The sequence below is a fragment of the Phyllostomus hastatus genome, unplaced genomic scaffold, assembly GCF_019186645.2.
Source record: "Phyllostomus hastatus isolate PE091 unplaced genomic scaffold, TTU_PhHast_1.1 phas_contig_948, whole genome shotgun sequence".
Taxonomy (NCBI): Eukaryota; Metazoa; Chordata; class Mammalia; order Chiroptera; family Phyllostomidae; genus Phyllostomus; species Phyllostomus hastatus.
This window is the reverse complement of record NW_025333993.1, coordinates 1-17,791: the sequence shown is the minus strand read 5'-3', so window position 1 is coordinate 17,791 and position 17,791 is coordinate 1. Positions and strand designations below refer to the sequence as shown.

The 17,791-nt window shown below is 43.3% G+C and overlaps 1 protein-coding gene across 1 annotated transcript; it reads right to left on the bottom strand.

The window, feature by feature from the left end:
- Positions 1-1,860: 1,860 nt before the first annotated feature.
- LOC123827927 (vomeronasal type-1 receptor 3-like) lies at positions 1,861-11,268 on the bottom strand. The gene is given in 3 exon segments (XM_045852373.1): positions 1,861-1,886; positions 10,418-10,977; positions 10,979-11,268. Coding segments are annotated over 3 exon segments (846 nt in total). The 5' UTR covers positions 11,239-11,268.
- Positions 11,269-17,791: the final 6,523 nt, after the last annotated feature.

Here is a 17,791-nt window from a genome sequence, read left to right as displayed (position 1 = left end):
ATCAGGGGTCAGCAAATGTTTTCTGTACAGGTGCACAGGGTCAATATTTTTATCTTTTTTTTGGTGGGTGGGGGGGACACGTGGTCTCTATGGCAACTTCTTCACTCTGCCCCTTGTTTCTGGTAAGCAGCTACAGGCAATAGGGACGCTAATGGGCATGGCTGTTTTCCAATAAAACTTTATTTACAAAGGCGGGCAGGCAGGCAGAGCTGGTGGTGGGCCATAGCTAGCCACGTCTGTTCTGAGCGGGGGCTTACTGTCCTTCTGAGAAAGACTTCACTGCCTTAGGTCTGAACTCCTCTGTGGATGTTTTGGCCAACCTTGCTTTTTCCCTTCTTCCCAAATGCTGCTATTTTCCACATATGTTTCTAGTAGGAGCTCATGTTACCTTTTTGGAAGGTGAAATGTGAGAATGGGTGGATTAGGGAACTGACTCTTGAACTTGATATTGGAGATGAGTCTAAGCATAATGTTGGCCCGGGCATGACTCCTTTGTTTCTTATTTCTCCCCATCACTTCCTGGCTGGGGCTTAACCGTAGGAATGAAGGGTTGGACTTGAGATTGTGCTTGGAACTGGCTAAGTAAGTATGAAGGTCATGGAGCAGATGCTTCTCAGGTACCTTGTGGGTACCCATGTGCCTGTTAAGGAACAACCATGTGGGGCATAAATGAGGTTGGTGATTATATTAGAGGGCTTATGGAGACGCATTTACGAGCAGCACCCTCCCTGAAGGTAACAGAATGCACTGAGCAGTTTTCAAAAAGGAGATGCACTTTGGGATAGGCGGGTCCCGCAGGGGCCAGGACCAAATGTGGCTCACTTGCCGGTGTCAGTCCACTTTCAGATTTTTTTTTTGTAAAGTTAAAAACAGAACAGCATATGGATTTTACAAAATCCAACAGATCAATTCCTACTGGTGGTTTTACCCTGGGACCTGGCATGCAGAGCAGTTCTAAGAGATATTTTTTAAAAAATCATTAGGTTCACCAGAATTCAAGCTGGCCCATGATATTTGGATTTCATCCATTTTAAGAAACCTAATACTTTTTCACATCCAGTGGTCTCTGACTTCTTATCCGGTTGTCTACACAGTGAATTTAGGAAAAAATAAACATGTATTTGTCCACTGGAGACATACTTAGAATTCTCTCTTATTCTTGGGTTTTGGGGCAAATATTTGGAAGTTCTTGAGTAGAAGAGAAAAGCACAGTTGATAAATTTCCCACCCTTTAGGGAGGCCCACGATTTTGAATAACCCCCCAGGTTCTGCTACCCTCCTCTCTGTTTCCTTTGGGCCTAACCTGGTGATATACGTATTTTCATATCTGCATTAGATTACATAGGGTAATCAAAAGTCACAGGTGATAATTATTAAAAAGGATTGCATTTTAGGAGACATCAAATTTTAATGTATAGTTAATATGTAGTATGCCTACACAGTTAATTTATAAAAATACCTGCCATCTAACTAGGGTACTGTGTTAGTTTCCTATGTTCCTGTGACAAATTTACACAAATTGAGTGTTTAAAACAACATCTTTTTTTCTACCCCACCGTTCTGGAGGTCTGAAGTCTGAAATGGGTCTTGCTGAGCTAGACATAAGGTGGCAGCAGGGCCGGCTCCTTCTGAAGACTGGGGTTGGGGCATGGGCGCGGTATCTGCTCTCTTGCCTTTCCTGGTTTCTGGATGTCATCCACACTCCGTGGCCCACAGCCCCACATCTCTCCAGTCTCTGCTTCCACCATCGTGTTCCCTTTGATTCAGACCTGCGTGCCTCCTTCTTTCACTCTTACCGCCCCTTGTGGTTCCACGGAGCTCCTGCAGCCAACCCAGGAAAACCTCCCTGACTCTAGGCCCTCATCGCTCTGCAAAGTCTCGGTTGCCTGCAAGAGGACGTACTCACAGGCTCCAGGCATGAGTTTGTGGGCATCTTCCTGGGCAGAGGGGGCATCAGTCTCCTCACCACGGGCGCTCTGGGAAGAAAGTTTATTTCGGTGTCATAATAGAAGAGAGTCCCAGTGTCTCTAGCTGAATATTGGTGTCAAGGGCAGGATGAGACAGTCCTTATTGTTATTGCTATTGTTTAGAAAAGAAATATCAAATTTATTGTTTTCTTTTACATTTCCAGGAAAAATCTTGGTAATTAAACTTCATCTGAGACCATTTTGGTGTGCCAACTTGCCCTACCATAGGAGGAATCCCTGTGAATTCTGTAAATAAACCGTTCAGCCAAGAAATCATTAGGAACCAACTGGTTAAGACCTCACGAAACCACTCGCCTTGCTGTGATGAAGCAGCAGCAGACCGGTGCAGATTATTACCATTGAGCACACACTCTGTGTGAAATAAAGGTCCATTTAACACCTTTCCAAATCTAATCCAATCACTGCAAAGTTGACACAGAGGCAAGACCTGTCACCCTGTTCTTTTGAGTTTATCCGCCTGTGGATTTTATTTAATTTTATGACATACTTTCTTTTTTTAATATATTTTATTGATTATGCTATTACAGTTGTCCCATTTCCCCCTTCAGTTCCCTCCACCCTGTATACCCTCTCCCACCCACATTCCCCCCTTTAGTTCATGTCCATGTGTCATACTTATAAGTTCTTTAGCTTCTACATTTCCCATACTATTCTTACCCTCCCCCTATCTATTTTCAGTCTACCATCTATGATACTTATTCTCTGAACCTTTTCCCCTTCTCTCCTCCTCCCACTCCCCTGTTGCTAACCCTCCATGTGATCTCCATTTCTGTGGTTCTGTTCCTGTTCTACTTGTTTGCTTAGTTTCTTTTGGTTCTGCTTTAGGTGTGGTTGTTAATAATTGTGAGTTTGCTGTCCTTTTACTATACATGTTTTTTCTTTATCTTCTTTTCTTAGATAAGTCCCTTTAACATTTCATATAATAAGGGCTTGGTGATGATGAACTCCTTTAACTTGACCTTATCTGAGAAGCACTTTATCTGCCCTTCCATTGTAAAGGAAAGCTTTGCTGGATAGAGTAATCTGGGATATAGGTCCTTGAGTTTCATGACTTGGAATACTTCTTTCCAGCCCCTTCTTGCCTTTAAGGTCTATTTGAGAAACCAGTTGACAGTCTGATGGGAACTCCTTTGTAGGTTACTGCCCCCTTATCTCTTGCTGCTTCTAGGATTCTCTCCTTCATTTTTACCTTGGGTAGTGTAATTATGATATGCCTTGGTGTGTTTCCTTTTGGGTCCAACTTCTTTGGGATTGTCTGAGCTTCCTGGACTTCCTGAAGGTCTATTTCCTTTGCTGGAATGGGGAAGTTCTCCTTTATTACTTGATCAAGTACGTGTTCAACCTGTTGCTTTTCCTCTTCCCCTTCTGGTACCCTTATAATTCTGATGTTGGAACGTTTAAAGATGTCCTGGAAGTTCCTAAGCTCCTCCTCATTTTTTTTGAATTCTTATTTCTCCATTCTTTTCTGTTTGGTTGTTTCTTTCTTTCTTCTGGTCCCCTCTATTGTTTTGAGTCCCAGTTTCCTTCCCATCACTATTGGTTCTTCGTGCATTTTCCTGCATCTCTTTTATGGTAACTTGCATTTGTTCATCTAATTTGCACCCAAATTCAACCAATTCTGTGAGCTTCCTGATCACCAGTGTTTTGAACTGTGCATCTTGATGGATTGGCTATCTCTCCGTCGCTTAAAATGATGAGTCCTGGGGCATTGATCTGTTCTTGTTTTTGAGACATGTCTCTCTCTCTCTTTTTTTCTTTTCTTTTCTTTTTTTTTGCTCTGGTCCTCCTGTTACAGTGAGGGGGGGAGCCTGAGGTGTTCACGAGGGCTGGGCACCCCAGTGGCTAGATTGTGGCATAGTACGTGGGTGCGGGGGTGGGAGAGAATAATGGTGGTAGCTACTTTCTCCTGGGTCCTCAGTCCCTTTTCTGGGATCCTGGGTTGCGCGCTCTGCCCTGGTTCACACTCTCCGCCTCACTGGGTCTGCCAGCTGCCCCTTGCGTACTCAGGGTCCACCCACTGCGATCTTGCGTACCCCAGATACCTTATGTGCCCCTGGTTGCTTTATGTGCCCAGTTCTCCCTGTTCTCCGCATGCCAAGACCTGTGCCTGGCTGTTTCTCTCTGACCCTCCTACCGGTCTGGATGAACGGGTCCACTTCAACTTCTTGGCTCTCCAACTTGCATTCAGATAAATTCTCTGTAAGTTCTGGGTGTTATTCTGCCTCTAAATTGTTGTTCTAATCTTGGTTGTGTGTGGAGGTACCGTGCATCCACCTATGCCTCCATCTTGCCGGAAGTCTCAATTTTCAGACATACTTTCAATGGCATAAAATCCACATGATCTGTGTTGGTTCTGCCTGAATGAACGTCAAGATCATTAAGGATGGCCATTGCAGGTGCTTCCCCTGTCCAGGCGTCTCCATGGATTCCTCACTGCCCCTTTAACTTTGACTGTGTTGTCTCCCCTTTGTCTGTTGTATGAACATCGACCAAACTGTTCTCTTCACTTTTTCCTGAATAGGGGTAATTTCTAGCACCTTTATTTTTGTCATCTTGTTGCCCTCTGCCTTGTCTTCTACGGGAATCTTGAGTCTCAACTGACAACCCAAATCAGATTATTTGCTTAATAATCTGGATTTGGTGAACCCTGTAACACTCAGAATGCAGGCTGTTGCTTGCTATTTTGAGCAGACTCTTTTAATTTGTGGCAAGGTGCAACTTTGAAATGTTAACTAATGTGCTATATTTTTTCTGGTAACTCTTTGCCCCGTTCCTTCTTTCCTTTTCAGACAGCAGGCAGAGCATTAGGGTTTCATGAACTTGTCCAAAGGATGATGATATAGCCAAACCAAGGAGTTAATTCTCAGTGTTCGGTTTTCAAAACGCTGGCCTTTGAAATTTCCAAGGCAAGGGTCAGAAGGACCCAGGGGTCACAGAGTCTACCAGTGCCAGTGAATTGTGAACAGGGTGTACGAGTGTGCATGACACCCTGAGGATTCAGGCTTCCCAAGGGGCTGTGCGGGGATGTGGGCAGTGTTAGCCTGTCGATTCCTCAAATTTTCTGTGTCCTCTTTTCTCGGGGGGATTGGTCTATACACACATTGACTCTGTGTAGGGTTTCTTCCTGTTTTCTTTTCACACTTGCCCTTTTCCCACTCCCCTCCCCCTTTATTCACTCCTGTGTTTGTTGTGAAGAAAGAATCCCTGGGTGTCCAACTAGGGGACTGTGGTTGGCCTCTGGTTGGGAAATGCTGATGTTGAGAAGGCAAACTGCTCTGATGACTGGCAAGCACGTGCTTTTACAGTTCAGACGGGTTTAATGCGTTGCTCCAAACCAAACTGAAGACCTACTCAGGATTACTCAAACCAACATGTGATGACAGACCTCTCAGCTATGTTTGGATGGAGTTAAAAAAGTCCAAAAAATTGAAATACATTGCTATAACAAAATCTATTCCATTTCCAGCTACACTTTATGTTTCTAAAAGCAAGTCTTAGTGTCAGTTTCTAAAATGAGGAATAACATTAATTATGGCCTCTGTCTCATCCTAGCAACAAGTATTACTCATTCATGAAGAGATGGACTAATTAGGAAAAACAAACTAATCCTGTCCATTTCATTAACAAATAATTTTCTGGTAGAATTTGTATGTTTAGCAAAATTTTAAATATACTGCATTTTTGATTAATTGTGTACAAAATGAGAAGTATGATGACATTTTATCTGAAGAAAATAAAAAATTTGAACTTGTATGGTCACAGGAAATTAAAAATTAATGCCAATTGACACGTTTTTTTCACTCAATCATGAGATAGGCTTATTTAGCAACATTGTTTCAGATATATTTTTTATATTAGGATAAAGTTCTCTGGGGACAATGAAATGAAAATACGACTTGAAGGAACATTTTGAAACAAGATACACGTGGGCATTTATGTCTTTGAATGGACCATGGTGAGTCCATTCAATTTCCTCTTGGATTTATATTTCCTTGGAAACATTTAAAAGAATGGAGTAACAATTTTATTTAGATTTTCAATATTTATAACTAGCTGGAAGTTCCATCTAGGAACTAAATTTTTGATAAAAAAATGTAGATGTCAACTTAAGTAGGGTGTGCACAGTCTTTTGAAACTATTTTAGGAAATAGGTGAGCAAAAAAGGTTGAAGACCAGATCGTAAGTATCACTCATAATGATTTAAAAGTGAGATTTCGAGTGAGATTAATTACCCATAGGCTGGGGTTGTGGACAACATTGTTAGGAAGAACAACTGACTTGTCCCTGATGGTAGATGGGGCTTGGGGCTGGGGATGATAGAATCTGCAGAGTGTGGTGTGAGAACTGGCAGAACCCAAGCCCCCACTCTAGTCCTCAGCACCTGGGAAGCAGGTGAGGCGTGTATGGCAGCAGGGGAGTAGAGTTGGCTGCTTGGGATTTTGTAAGGTTCTGTTCATGTGCTTCCTCCTACTGTTCCTTCTGGGTTTGAAGCCCAGTGGCACACAGCAATTACCTTTCTCCCCAGTACTGTTTAGGTTATCTGCCTTCCCTGACTCACTTTTCCCACTGTTCTAGTCAGGATTCCTGAGATCATCTCCCAAATAAAGTGCCTGCACTCCAATTCTATCTCTGGAGGTCTGCATTAGGGCCATCCAAACCCAGACAGGCACCAAAAGTTACTTTCTTGAACAAAATGAATTTAATTTCAATTCCCTTTAAAATGCACTTATTGAATGCATGCAAGGTTGGCTCTGGGGACACTCGATAACTATTTATTGATTGATTAATTAATTGTATGGATTGGCCAGGATTGTTATCTGATCTTTTTTTCTACTGAGTATATATAAAGAGATTTGGGTAAAACTGATGTGAAGAAATTAATCTTTACAAGTGACAATATGTGAGGTGAGAAGCTGATCTGTCAAAAGTCAGGAAGCAAGTGCATAAACAGAAAAAGTTGAGTATTTGATGCAATTCATTTGGAATAAGTGTAAATTTCCAGCAAACAATTTTTTCCTTCTTATGAAACTTGCTGCTGCTCCCTCATAGTAACTGGGAACCATAAAATAGCGCATCTGTAGTGTCTGTTTTTAAAACAGCAGTGAAGCTTTATTTGTAAGGGCAAAGAAGAACCACGTTCTATTCTGGAGTTAATAGGAAATAAGCAAGTTCCCTCCCCTAATGTTCATTGTGGCTCATGCAAATGCTGGTAATGCAGTTATGTAAATGTCTAGCTGAGGTGTGGAGTGCTGCCTTTACTATTTAACTGTAACATTATAAAATATCTCATTAGCACATTAATTTGTTTGTACTAGTGGTCTAAATGTTATAAACAAGGCTCTACAGAGAAAGGTTTAAAACAGAGACTTTGGCTGTGGGAATGAATATACAGCCTACTGAGTATTTGGCTTTGAGCTTTGAGCAGAGGGGTATGTTTATAAGTATAATTGGAAAACACCCAAATGAGAGAGAAATAGTGTGTTAGTAACTCTAGTAAGTTATTTACAAGTTTACAAGTAGAGCCAGAGGGCCTGGAGGGGGCCGAGTCTCAGACCTCTCTTGCTTGGTTCCTTCACATGTGTGGCCTTCAATGAGCTGTGTCCTCGTCTTTCCATCAGAGAAGATGGGGCCCACCCGTGACACTTAGAGTCATCACAGGGGTATTGGTGTCAGCTGGTTGGCTTTTTGATGCTCAAAAATGACTGGATCAGTTTTTTACTTCACCACAACATTGCAGCATTTTAATAAGGAACAGCTGGGGTCAGAAAGAAAAAGAAAATGATAAGGCAATGCTAGCTGCTTATGTCTGGGCTGGAAAGAAGCTCAAGTATCATCTAGCATTTAAAAACCATTATTGGGCTCTTACTGTGTGCTAGGCGTTGTGCTAGACACTTTAAAGGGATGACCTCACTCCATTGTGTCATCAGTCTGCAAGGCGGACAGAATGGTCTACATCTCATAGATGAAGGAGCAGGCTCCAGAGGTGGCCAGCGTTTTAGACAAGAAGTCAAACAGCAAAGATTTGTTATGATTTCTTTTGCTTAATTTTTATCAGATAACTTTATTAATTGATATATAGAACCAGTATGCATTTTGACCTTATTTTATTGTGGGAAGAACACTTAATAGCAGACTGACCTAGTGAAATTTTGAGTGTACAGTACAATGTTGTCCACCAGGTCTCTGGAACTTACTCATCTTGTTGATCTAAAACTCTGTGTCCTGAGATTAGTAACTCTTCATTTTTCCACCCCCTTCACCTCTGACAACCATTGTTCCTTCCACTCTGTTTCTGTGAATTTGGCTGTTTTAGGTACCTCACATAAATGGTCCAAAAGGCAGCATTTGTCTTTCTGTGAATGGCTTATTCCTCTTAAACTAATGTCCTCAAGGTTCAGCCATGTTTTCACAGGCTGTAGAATTTCCCTGTGTTTTAGGGCTGAATAATATTCCAGGGCACATATATGCTACATTTTCTTTATTCACATGTGTCTCATGGACACTTGGGTTGTTTTCACATCTTGGCTCTAGTGAACAGTGGTCCAGTGAGCATAGGGGTGCCGATAAAGTCAGTGGTCCTGACTTTAATTCTTTTGGATAAATACCCAGAAGTAGAATTGCTGGCCCATGTGGTGATTCTATTTTTAATTTTTAAGGAGTCTTCATACAGTTTTCTATAGTGACCACACAATTTTTCACTCCCAAGAACAGAATGCAAGAGTTTCAATATCTCCACATCTTTGCCAATATTGCTCTTTTTTTGATAACAGCCATCCCGACAGGTGCAAAATGATATCAAGTCTTGATTTGTATTTCTGTGATGATTAGTGGTGAGAGCATTTTTTTCTTATTCCTGTTGGCTATTCGTATGTCTTCTTTTGATAAATGTCTATTAAATCCTTAGTCTGTTTTAGAAAACAGGTTAGTTTTATATCATTGTGATATTGTGGCTCAGAGGGTTAGGCATAGGCCCACAGACTGAAAGGTGGCGAGTTCCATTCTCAGTCAGGGCACAAGCCTATGTAGCAGATACGGTCCACAGTCAGGGCGTTTTTCAGAGGGGATCAATCGACGTTCCTCTCTCACACTGATGTCTCTCTGTCTCTCTATCTCCCCTCCTCTCTCTCCCTCTCTCTCTCTCTCTCTCTCTCTCTCTCTCTCTCTCTCTCTCTCTCTCCCTCCCTCCTCCCTCTCTCTCTGCCTCTCTCTCTCTCTGTTTCCCTATTCCCATCTCTCTAAAATCAATAAGCATGTTCCTGGGTGAAGATTAAAAAGAAGAGAAAATTGGAACCTAACTTTAAAAGTAAAACAAAACATCTCAGAACCAAAGGTAGGAGCAAGTCCATAAAACTATATAACAAAACAGAAGTAAAACATAATAATCTTGATTTGTCAAAACCTTCTTAAACATGAAGTCAAAAGCACAACAAGAAAGAAATCAAACTCTACCTTAACCCAAACCCTAACACCAAACTCAACCATAAGCTCTAACATTAAGCCATACACTCAGCCCTAGCCCCAGCCCAAACCTGCACCCCCAACTCTAACCCTAACTCTGACCCTGGTCCCTACACTAACCCCAACTCTAATCCTAACCTGAATGCAAACCCCAAACTGGACTCTGACACTAACCTCAAACCTGAACCTGAACTTAAACTTGACCCCTCACCCAAAGACCAAAGGGACTGACACAGACACTGCCGCTACTCTGCATGTTAGGATGAGCCCCTTGGAGGAACAGGTAACACTGAGAAGTCCTTCCATCTGTCTCTGCCCAGAGGGGGTCCCTAGGTCTCGAGCATCGACCTTTTGGTCTCTTTATTCTTTTTATGTTGAATTTTCAATGCCCCAGTTCGACTGTATGCTCAACAGTCCTCATGAAAAATGGTGTTCATCTCTCAGTGTCCCTGCTCTACCTCACTCTAGGTAAATAATTACTACAAGTTTGAAGGCATTTCTGAATTGATATTTACATCTAAAGAATTTAGCTTTAAAAAACTAAACCAAAAATATTTCTGACATAGTAAAGGGTAGAGTACAATTTAACACACAGGTATATTTCACCACCTAACTTAGGGTTATAATGAACTTACACTCAAAACACTGCCCTTTGGTTGGTTTATCAATTTTTATGAATTTATGATTTTATAATGTTTCCAATATTACAAAACATCATACATTACATATGTTATTGTTTTAAAGCTTAAATCACGTATAACAGGGTTATTCTAAACACTAAATGTTACATGTAACATCTAAAAAGTTTCATAACTGGCCAAGGCATTGATTTTACTTCCTGTTAACTCGGCACAATGGGGACTAAATATATCCACGAGGTTCATCGATAACCTTGTGACTCTGGACACATATAAATGAATCATGTTGTGAAGACAAATGCTGAGGAGTGTTCATAGGATCATTTAATTTACTTTGACAAAAGAAATTTCTGGTCCTTCTATTCATGAAATTCACTCTGGAAATTCTCTTCTCATTTTTCATTAGTACAAAAGGACAGATGGTCGGGTAACAGCACACTAGCATGAGGATGAGGTGGGTGGCTCTGTGTTCTGGAGAGCTTCGTGAGGAGTCGACGCTACTGCGGACGAGCCGAGCTATTTTGTGGTGTCTGGAAAGAACGGTCACCATGTAGACGCTACTGCACACCATTAGGGAGAGAAAGAACACATCCTGAATGAGCACTGTACTGAGAAATATCATGGCCACCTGGTGATCATATGTACTGACCTTGCAAAAGGAACTATAATACCCAGATGTAATGTCAGTGGTATTCCTGTTGGCCACAACTTTTAAGATAATCTGAGAATAGATGACCATGCTGATGACCCAGCAAGAAAATATGGAGGGTTGAATGAGTGTAGAGATGTTGTTCTTCAGCCAGGTCCATTTACGACCACTGAGAGCAATGGTCACCACCTGGAATGTGCTCTGGAGGGAGGTTGTGTACAGAGAAATACTCCGGGTAACTCTGAATGTAGAGAACTACTTTACACCCAGTGTCGCCTATATCGGGCTTCATTCCAAAGGAACTAATTATACTTGGAACTCCTCTGAATAGGAGGGTCAGGGCGTTAGCCAAAGTTAAGTGGGCAAGGATCCCATCAGCAGGCTTCTTCTTGTGGGGCAGAGCGAAGAAGGTGTGCATGTATAAAGCAAACAGCAAGGAGTTCCCCAGGAAACCAGTACCAGTCTGAATGGCGAGGAGGATCCCAAACAGGGTGTCTCTGGACATCACTGTGTGTCTGTCTCTTTTAGATCTTCCAGCCAAGGACAGCACATCCTGCAGACAAATCATTTGACTATGAATGTAAACCTAAAAACAATTAAGACTGAGAAGTAGTTTCAAGTTTCAGGGACATTTAAATGTAAAGGGAATGTAATAACAAGCCCTGTGGGGAAGGGAGTTATTTGTCAGAAACATAACTTCAAATTCAGGTATGCAGAATGGATTAGGGCTTGCCAAATAATTTATCCCATAATATAGTAGATTTTTAAAAGAGATTTTATTAATTAATTTTAGAGAGGGGAAGGGAAAGAGAAAGAGAGGGAGAGAAACATCAGTGTGTTTCATGTGGCTCATGTGGCATGACTAGGATAGAACTGGTGACCATTTGGTTTGCAGGCTGGTATTCAATTCACTGAACCACACCAGCCAGAGCTAAAAGATAGTAGATAAGGGTTAGAAAAAAATGACGAAGGAAAAAGAATAACAATCATACTCCTGAAAATGTGGACAGTAGCAAACATCTTAAAGACAGCAGGGATACTGTAAATGGCAAGAAAAAGGAGTGGTATATGCATAGAAGCAGAAAAATAAGACAATGAAGAAAATGACGTATGATTACTGGTAAGGAAAAGCATTACATGTATATGTGAAAGAAATAAAACATTGTCGAGTATTTAAACTAGGCCCTGAAAACAAGTGAATACAAACCGAACAGAATGTGCAGCCAACAGAGAGAAGCAAGATGGCAGACAGAAGCCTGCTGAGATGAGCCCTTGTGTGGGGAAGGGCCCCGGAGGGCTGGTCAGAGAGGGAGCCCGGTGTAGATCAGGGCACCAATGTGTAATGGGTTTCAGTCGGCAGTCCCGTGTGTATGAGTGAAATAATAGACTCGGGAAAAATATTTCAGTTCTATGTTGGGAGATTTTTTGAAATCAAGGTAAAGAAGAAAACTGAAAATAACCATGAACACAACAGGAAAGGTATGAAAGAGAAGAAAACTTTTAAAAAATGGGAATTTTTTTTAAGATACAAGGGAGGACACCCAAAAAAGTTTATAAAACATGGTGTATTTATTTTTACATGTTTTAAAAAAAGGGGGGGTTAATCAATAAAAAAAGAAAAGAAAAAATGAACAACAAATTCTTGAAGCTCGTATTTCAAAGCAGTATGATTGTGCGTAATAGCGGATATGAAGAAAGAGGCTGACACAGAGGGACACACAGCTGTAAGACTGGGTTCACATTGGGAATGGAGAGAACAAAACCAGGGGCAGACACTCTGGAAAACACTCACCATCCCCTTGCCTCCCCAAGGCAGCAGTCACAGCAGCATCCTCACCACAGCAGGTCTCCGGCAGGCAGCCCCCTGCAGGGGGGTCGCTCTCAGCTGTGCTGCAGGGCAGCAGCAGGAATCCGGGTTATGAGGAGGGGCTGAGTGACTTCATCTCCCTCTGGGCACCAGCCACTCTGTTATCCAAGCTGGAAATTGGCTTGTGGACAGTGACTCAGCCTGCCATGTCCACAGGAACCTAGCTGCTGTCCCCAGTGCACTGTGTCCCCTGTTGCGCTATTAGGATCATTACAACTCTGCCATCTCCTCCTGAGCTAACACATGGCCTCTGGGTGGAACTAAGTGCTCAATTACTCCTCGGGGTCCCAAAGCAATGACGGGAAGCTCATCAGAAGTTCATGCTCCCTCCCTGCTAACAGTGATGAGTTTCGGTGTGACACTGGCCACAGGGCAGCAGCCCTGAGCTGGGTGCTGACTGGCTGCTCAGGGCTAAATTGCAAGTTTCGGAGACGTTCAGACAGAACAAGCACATTGCATTGTCTTCTTCTGTGACAAAAACTGAAGTTTTATTTCAATTCCCATACATAGTCAATGATGTCACTTCAACACCTTTAAACAGCAGGAAAAATGACCATTTTGTTTAATTTAAGCTTCCATTTTGAAATGATTGTCCATTCACAGGAAAACATGAAGGTAGTAGAGAGATCAGCACTCACCCTTCCTCCGCTTCCCCCAATGGTGCATCTTTCAAAATCACAGTGCCATCTGAGTACAGTGACTGGGAGATGTGCAGCTGTAGCCTCACACCCTGTCACCACGGGGCTCACTCATGTGACCGCCACCTCCATCCACACACAGGACTCTTCCATCCCCCCAAGGCTTCCCTCCTGCTGCCTCTTCATGCCCACACCCACCCCACGGCCACGCTCCTCTGCTCCATCTTTGTCAGTTTGCTTTTTCAAGACTGTTAATAGTCATATAATTACACAGCTTATAATCTTTGGGATCAGCTTTATCATGGACATTATTCTCTGAACTTCTCCTATTGTCCCATGTATCAATAGCTCGATCATTCCTATTGTCCAGTGAGGTTCCTCATGTGGATGCACCACACTCTGCTTAACATTCCCAACTGAAGGACGTTAGAGTTGTCTTGCAGTTTTGGTTGTTAGAAATAAACAAGTGTGTCTATTACAGGCACAACTGTGTTCAGGATTCGGGGTGAACATAAGTTTTCAACTCTCTGAGATAAATGCTCAGTATCTTTCTTCTGACCTACTTTTGATGCCTTTGAATTATATCTAGAAGTGAAGTTGCCGAATCATGTGGTAGTTCCATTTTTAATTGTGGAGTGATGGTGATACTGTTTTTCATAATGGTTTTCCCTTTTAGGCATCTCATCCACAGTGCACAGGGGTTCCAATTTCTCCACGTCCTTGCCAACACTTGTAATTTTCTCAGTTTTCATAGTAGCCTTCTCCACAGCCCAAATATTTGGGTGGACACTGCAACACTGCCCCTTCACCCCATGCGGTCACAGAGCTACATGCTTGCTTTTGAGGCCGAAACATGTGGAGGGAAGCCGTGATGCGAGCCCGTCCCACTCCCAGGATCCTTGCACTGCCCACGTGTGATCTGCTCAGTGATCAACATGAGGGCCTGGAAGCACTGTCCTGGACAGGAGTCTGTGTGGCAAGATGTCCTGAAAGCTTGACGCCCACCTTGTGACTCAGCCTCCTACAGCCTCCTACAGAACCGCCCCAACCTGCATGTGGCCAAACCTCACGAAGCCTTGTTTGACATTTGAGAAAGGGACCTCGACTAATACAGAGCCCAGGGGAAAATGGGATGTGGACGTCGTTCCTCAACTCCACTAACCCCTTTTGAGCTTGGTGGGATTGGACAATAGACAAACAAACCCTCCCCCTCCACCAGTGGCAGTCTATTTTGTGCCCCACCCCTTGGTCCCACACAACCTTTTGGAAGGTCCTCACCTGTTCGGCTCCATCAGTCCCCTGTGGAGTCACCCTGACCAGCTCCACAGCATGGAGTGGTGAAGGGGCATCTTCCTACCTGCCCCCATTCATTCCCCAATCCTTCCTGTTGATGCCTTCAGTGCATGTAAAGACCATGCAGTCCCCAAAACGCCTTTGGAGGGCAGAGAAAGGACACCAGTCTGACCTTTTATTGTGGCTGAGGTGGGCTAGGGAGAGAATTTCTGCTGCAGTAGGGGTGTTCTTGGTCTGAACCCCCCACACACCCAAGCAGGGAGCGCTGAGTGTTCTCACCAGCTCACCCAGACTCGGGGCAAGAAAGGCAGAGAGAGGTGAGCCTTGAAAGCTGTCACAGTCTAACATCCAATACCCAGTTACTCTTAGGTACAGTGTCTTTCCTCACTCATTTGTTCTGGGGGCAGGAAAGCAGCCCATGCGATCAGACAGGCATCAGAAACATGAAAGTTTGGCCTGCTGTTCATGTACATGCCACAGCCTCCACTGCCCACCCCGAGGGCACTGCTCCCCACCACCCTGGATTCAACATCCCCTCCTGCCTGTCAGGGGACCGCACCTCAGTGTGCTGCCTCCCCACCCACTTCCCCGTGTCTTCTCTCCCAATTCGGTTGATGAGCCTCTGGTGTCGGTTAGAAGAGCTGACTGCAAGCCACAGAAAGGACTTCTGACTGCCCAAGCAAATGGGGACTGGCTGCAGTGGGGAGCGACCCTCCTGCTCTGTTGAAGGGAGAGCTGGCAGCCTGAAGGACAGGGATGAGTCTGATTTGGGAACTGCGGGTGCCGCCAACATGGTCCGTCATCTCAGCCTTTGGTCACCAGGTGTGTGTGTCTGCTCCAGATTCAAGTCCTGGGAAGAGAGAAACTGATTGTTCCCACCCAGGTAACATTCCTGCTCTTTCATCCAATGGCCGTGCCTGGTGGGCTGAAGTTCTGTTACTGGCCCAACCCCCACGCCTGCCACTGAGAAGGGGCGGAGAATTTGTCATCCACCATGTTCCAGGCCCTGTCCTCAGGAAGGGTGTAAGAGGACAGTGGGGCTCAGAGCAGTTAAGTAAAATGCCAAGGTCATGTCACAACAGTGGGGACTTCCTATTTATTACATATTGCTGCTTCAATTTGCTAATATTTGGGGGGGGGGCGGATTTTTGTGCCTGTGTTCATGAGGGATACTGCCCTGTGATTTTCTATCATTTAATATCCTTGTCTAGTTTGAGTTATGCTGAGCTCATAAAATAAATTGGGAAGTATTTCCTCCTCTATTTCCTAAAAGATTTTACACAATACTGACTTTAATTATTCTTTAAGTTCTTGATAGAATTAACCAAGTAAAACCAATTAGGCCTGGCCCTTTCTCATTGGGAAGTTATAAATTCGATCTTTCTTATCATTTTGAAACAATCCCAAAGAAAATCTGGATATAGCTTTGTGAGAAAATTGCTTTCCTGATACCTCTTCATCCCTGGATATTTTCCTGTGCATATTTTACAAACAAGACTTCCCACATAGTCACAACGTGTCCCTGGAAGCCAGGATGTTCACGTTGATATCGGGCTGTCATCTATTCCCCTGGCCCTGCTCAGTTTCCCCAGTCACCCCAGTGCTGCATTTTAATTTTTATTACATTTTATTGATTATGCTATTACAGTTATCCCCATTTTTTCTCCTTTGCCTCCCTCCTTCCAGCACACCCCCCACTCCCTTCAGCTATTCCCCCACCATTGTTCATGTCCATGGGTCACGCACGTAAGTTCTTTGGCTGCTCCATTTCCTATATTGTATTTTATATCCCAGTGGCTATTCTCTAGCTACCTGTTTGTACTTCTTAATCTCCTCAGCTCTTCACCCATTCTCCCCCTTCCCCCTCCCATCTGGCAACCTGCTGGTAACACACTTCTTTTCTCTGGCTCCTAAGAGTCTCTCTTTATCTTTAACCTTTCACCTTTTAATTATGATGTGTGTTGGAATGCGCTTCTGAGCATCCATCATAACTGGGACTCTCTGTGCTTCCTGGACTTGCATGTCTATTTCCTTCACCAAATTAGGGAATTTTTCTTTCCCTTTGGGATGTATGGGTTTATTTTGGATCCTCAATTCCATTCCATCAATCAGCCATCTGTCTCTCTGCCAGAACAATGCTGTCTTGATCCCTGTTCCTTTGTGACACTACAGTCCCCATTACCCATGGGGGACACGTTCCAAGACCTGAGGTGGATGCCTCAAACCCTGGCTAGCACTGAACCCTATACATGCTTTTTTTTCCTATAAATACACACCTATGATAAAGTTTAATTGATGAAATAGGCACAGTAAGAGGTGAACAACAACAAGTAAGAATAAAATGGAACAATTATGATAATTACTGAAGTAAAAGTTATGTGGACGTGGTTTCTCTGCCTCCAAGTATCTCACTGTACTGTGCTCCCTTTTGCTTATGTGATGATGTGAGATGGTGCGGCACCTCTGCAATGAGGTGGAGTGAGGTGCAGGCTTTGTGACACAGCATTTGGCTCCTGTAAGAGTCACTGGGACACAGCAGTGCAGTGCTGCAGTCCATCTGCCGACTGACACGGCCCCTGGGGGACTGAGGTAGAGTACACAGCTTAGAGTACACAGCGTAGCTACACTTGACCCAGGAAGGATTCACCTCCCAGGAGGGACAGCGTGGAACAGCACAGGATTTCACCATGTTATGCAGAATGGCATGCAATTTAAAACACATAAATTGTTTATTTCTGGAATTTTTCATTTATAATTTTCCACCAGAGTTGAGCATGGGCAACTGAGACTGTGGGTGGAGCCTGCCGATAAGGGGTGGGAGGGCACCGTATTCCTTCTATGGGGAAGTAGAACTCTTCCTACCTCATTCTTCTTTCTCATGGTTTCTGTGGGCAATTCTAGGTCTATTGCCATTTTATATAAATTTTGGAATCAGATTGCCAGTTTCTACAGAAAAGTGTTTTCGGATTCCAGGAACATTCCTATTGATCCTGCACATTGTTTGGGGGCTTGTTCCCATCCAGCAGCAGTAAGCAACCTCACATGTGAACATGGATGTCTCTCCACACACCTACATCTGTCGGTTCTTTCAATGGTTATTTGTAGTTTTTAGAGTATAGGTTTTGCAGTTCTTTAGAAAACATTTCTCAGTATTGTATTCTTTTTGATGTTAGCTTGAATAAATGTGCTTTCTTCAATTTACTTCCAATTTCTTTATTACAAGTTGTGTTAGGCAGCTCACAGTGTTATAACAAAATACT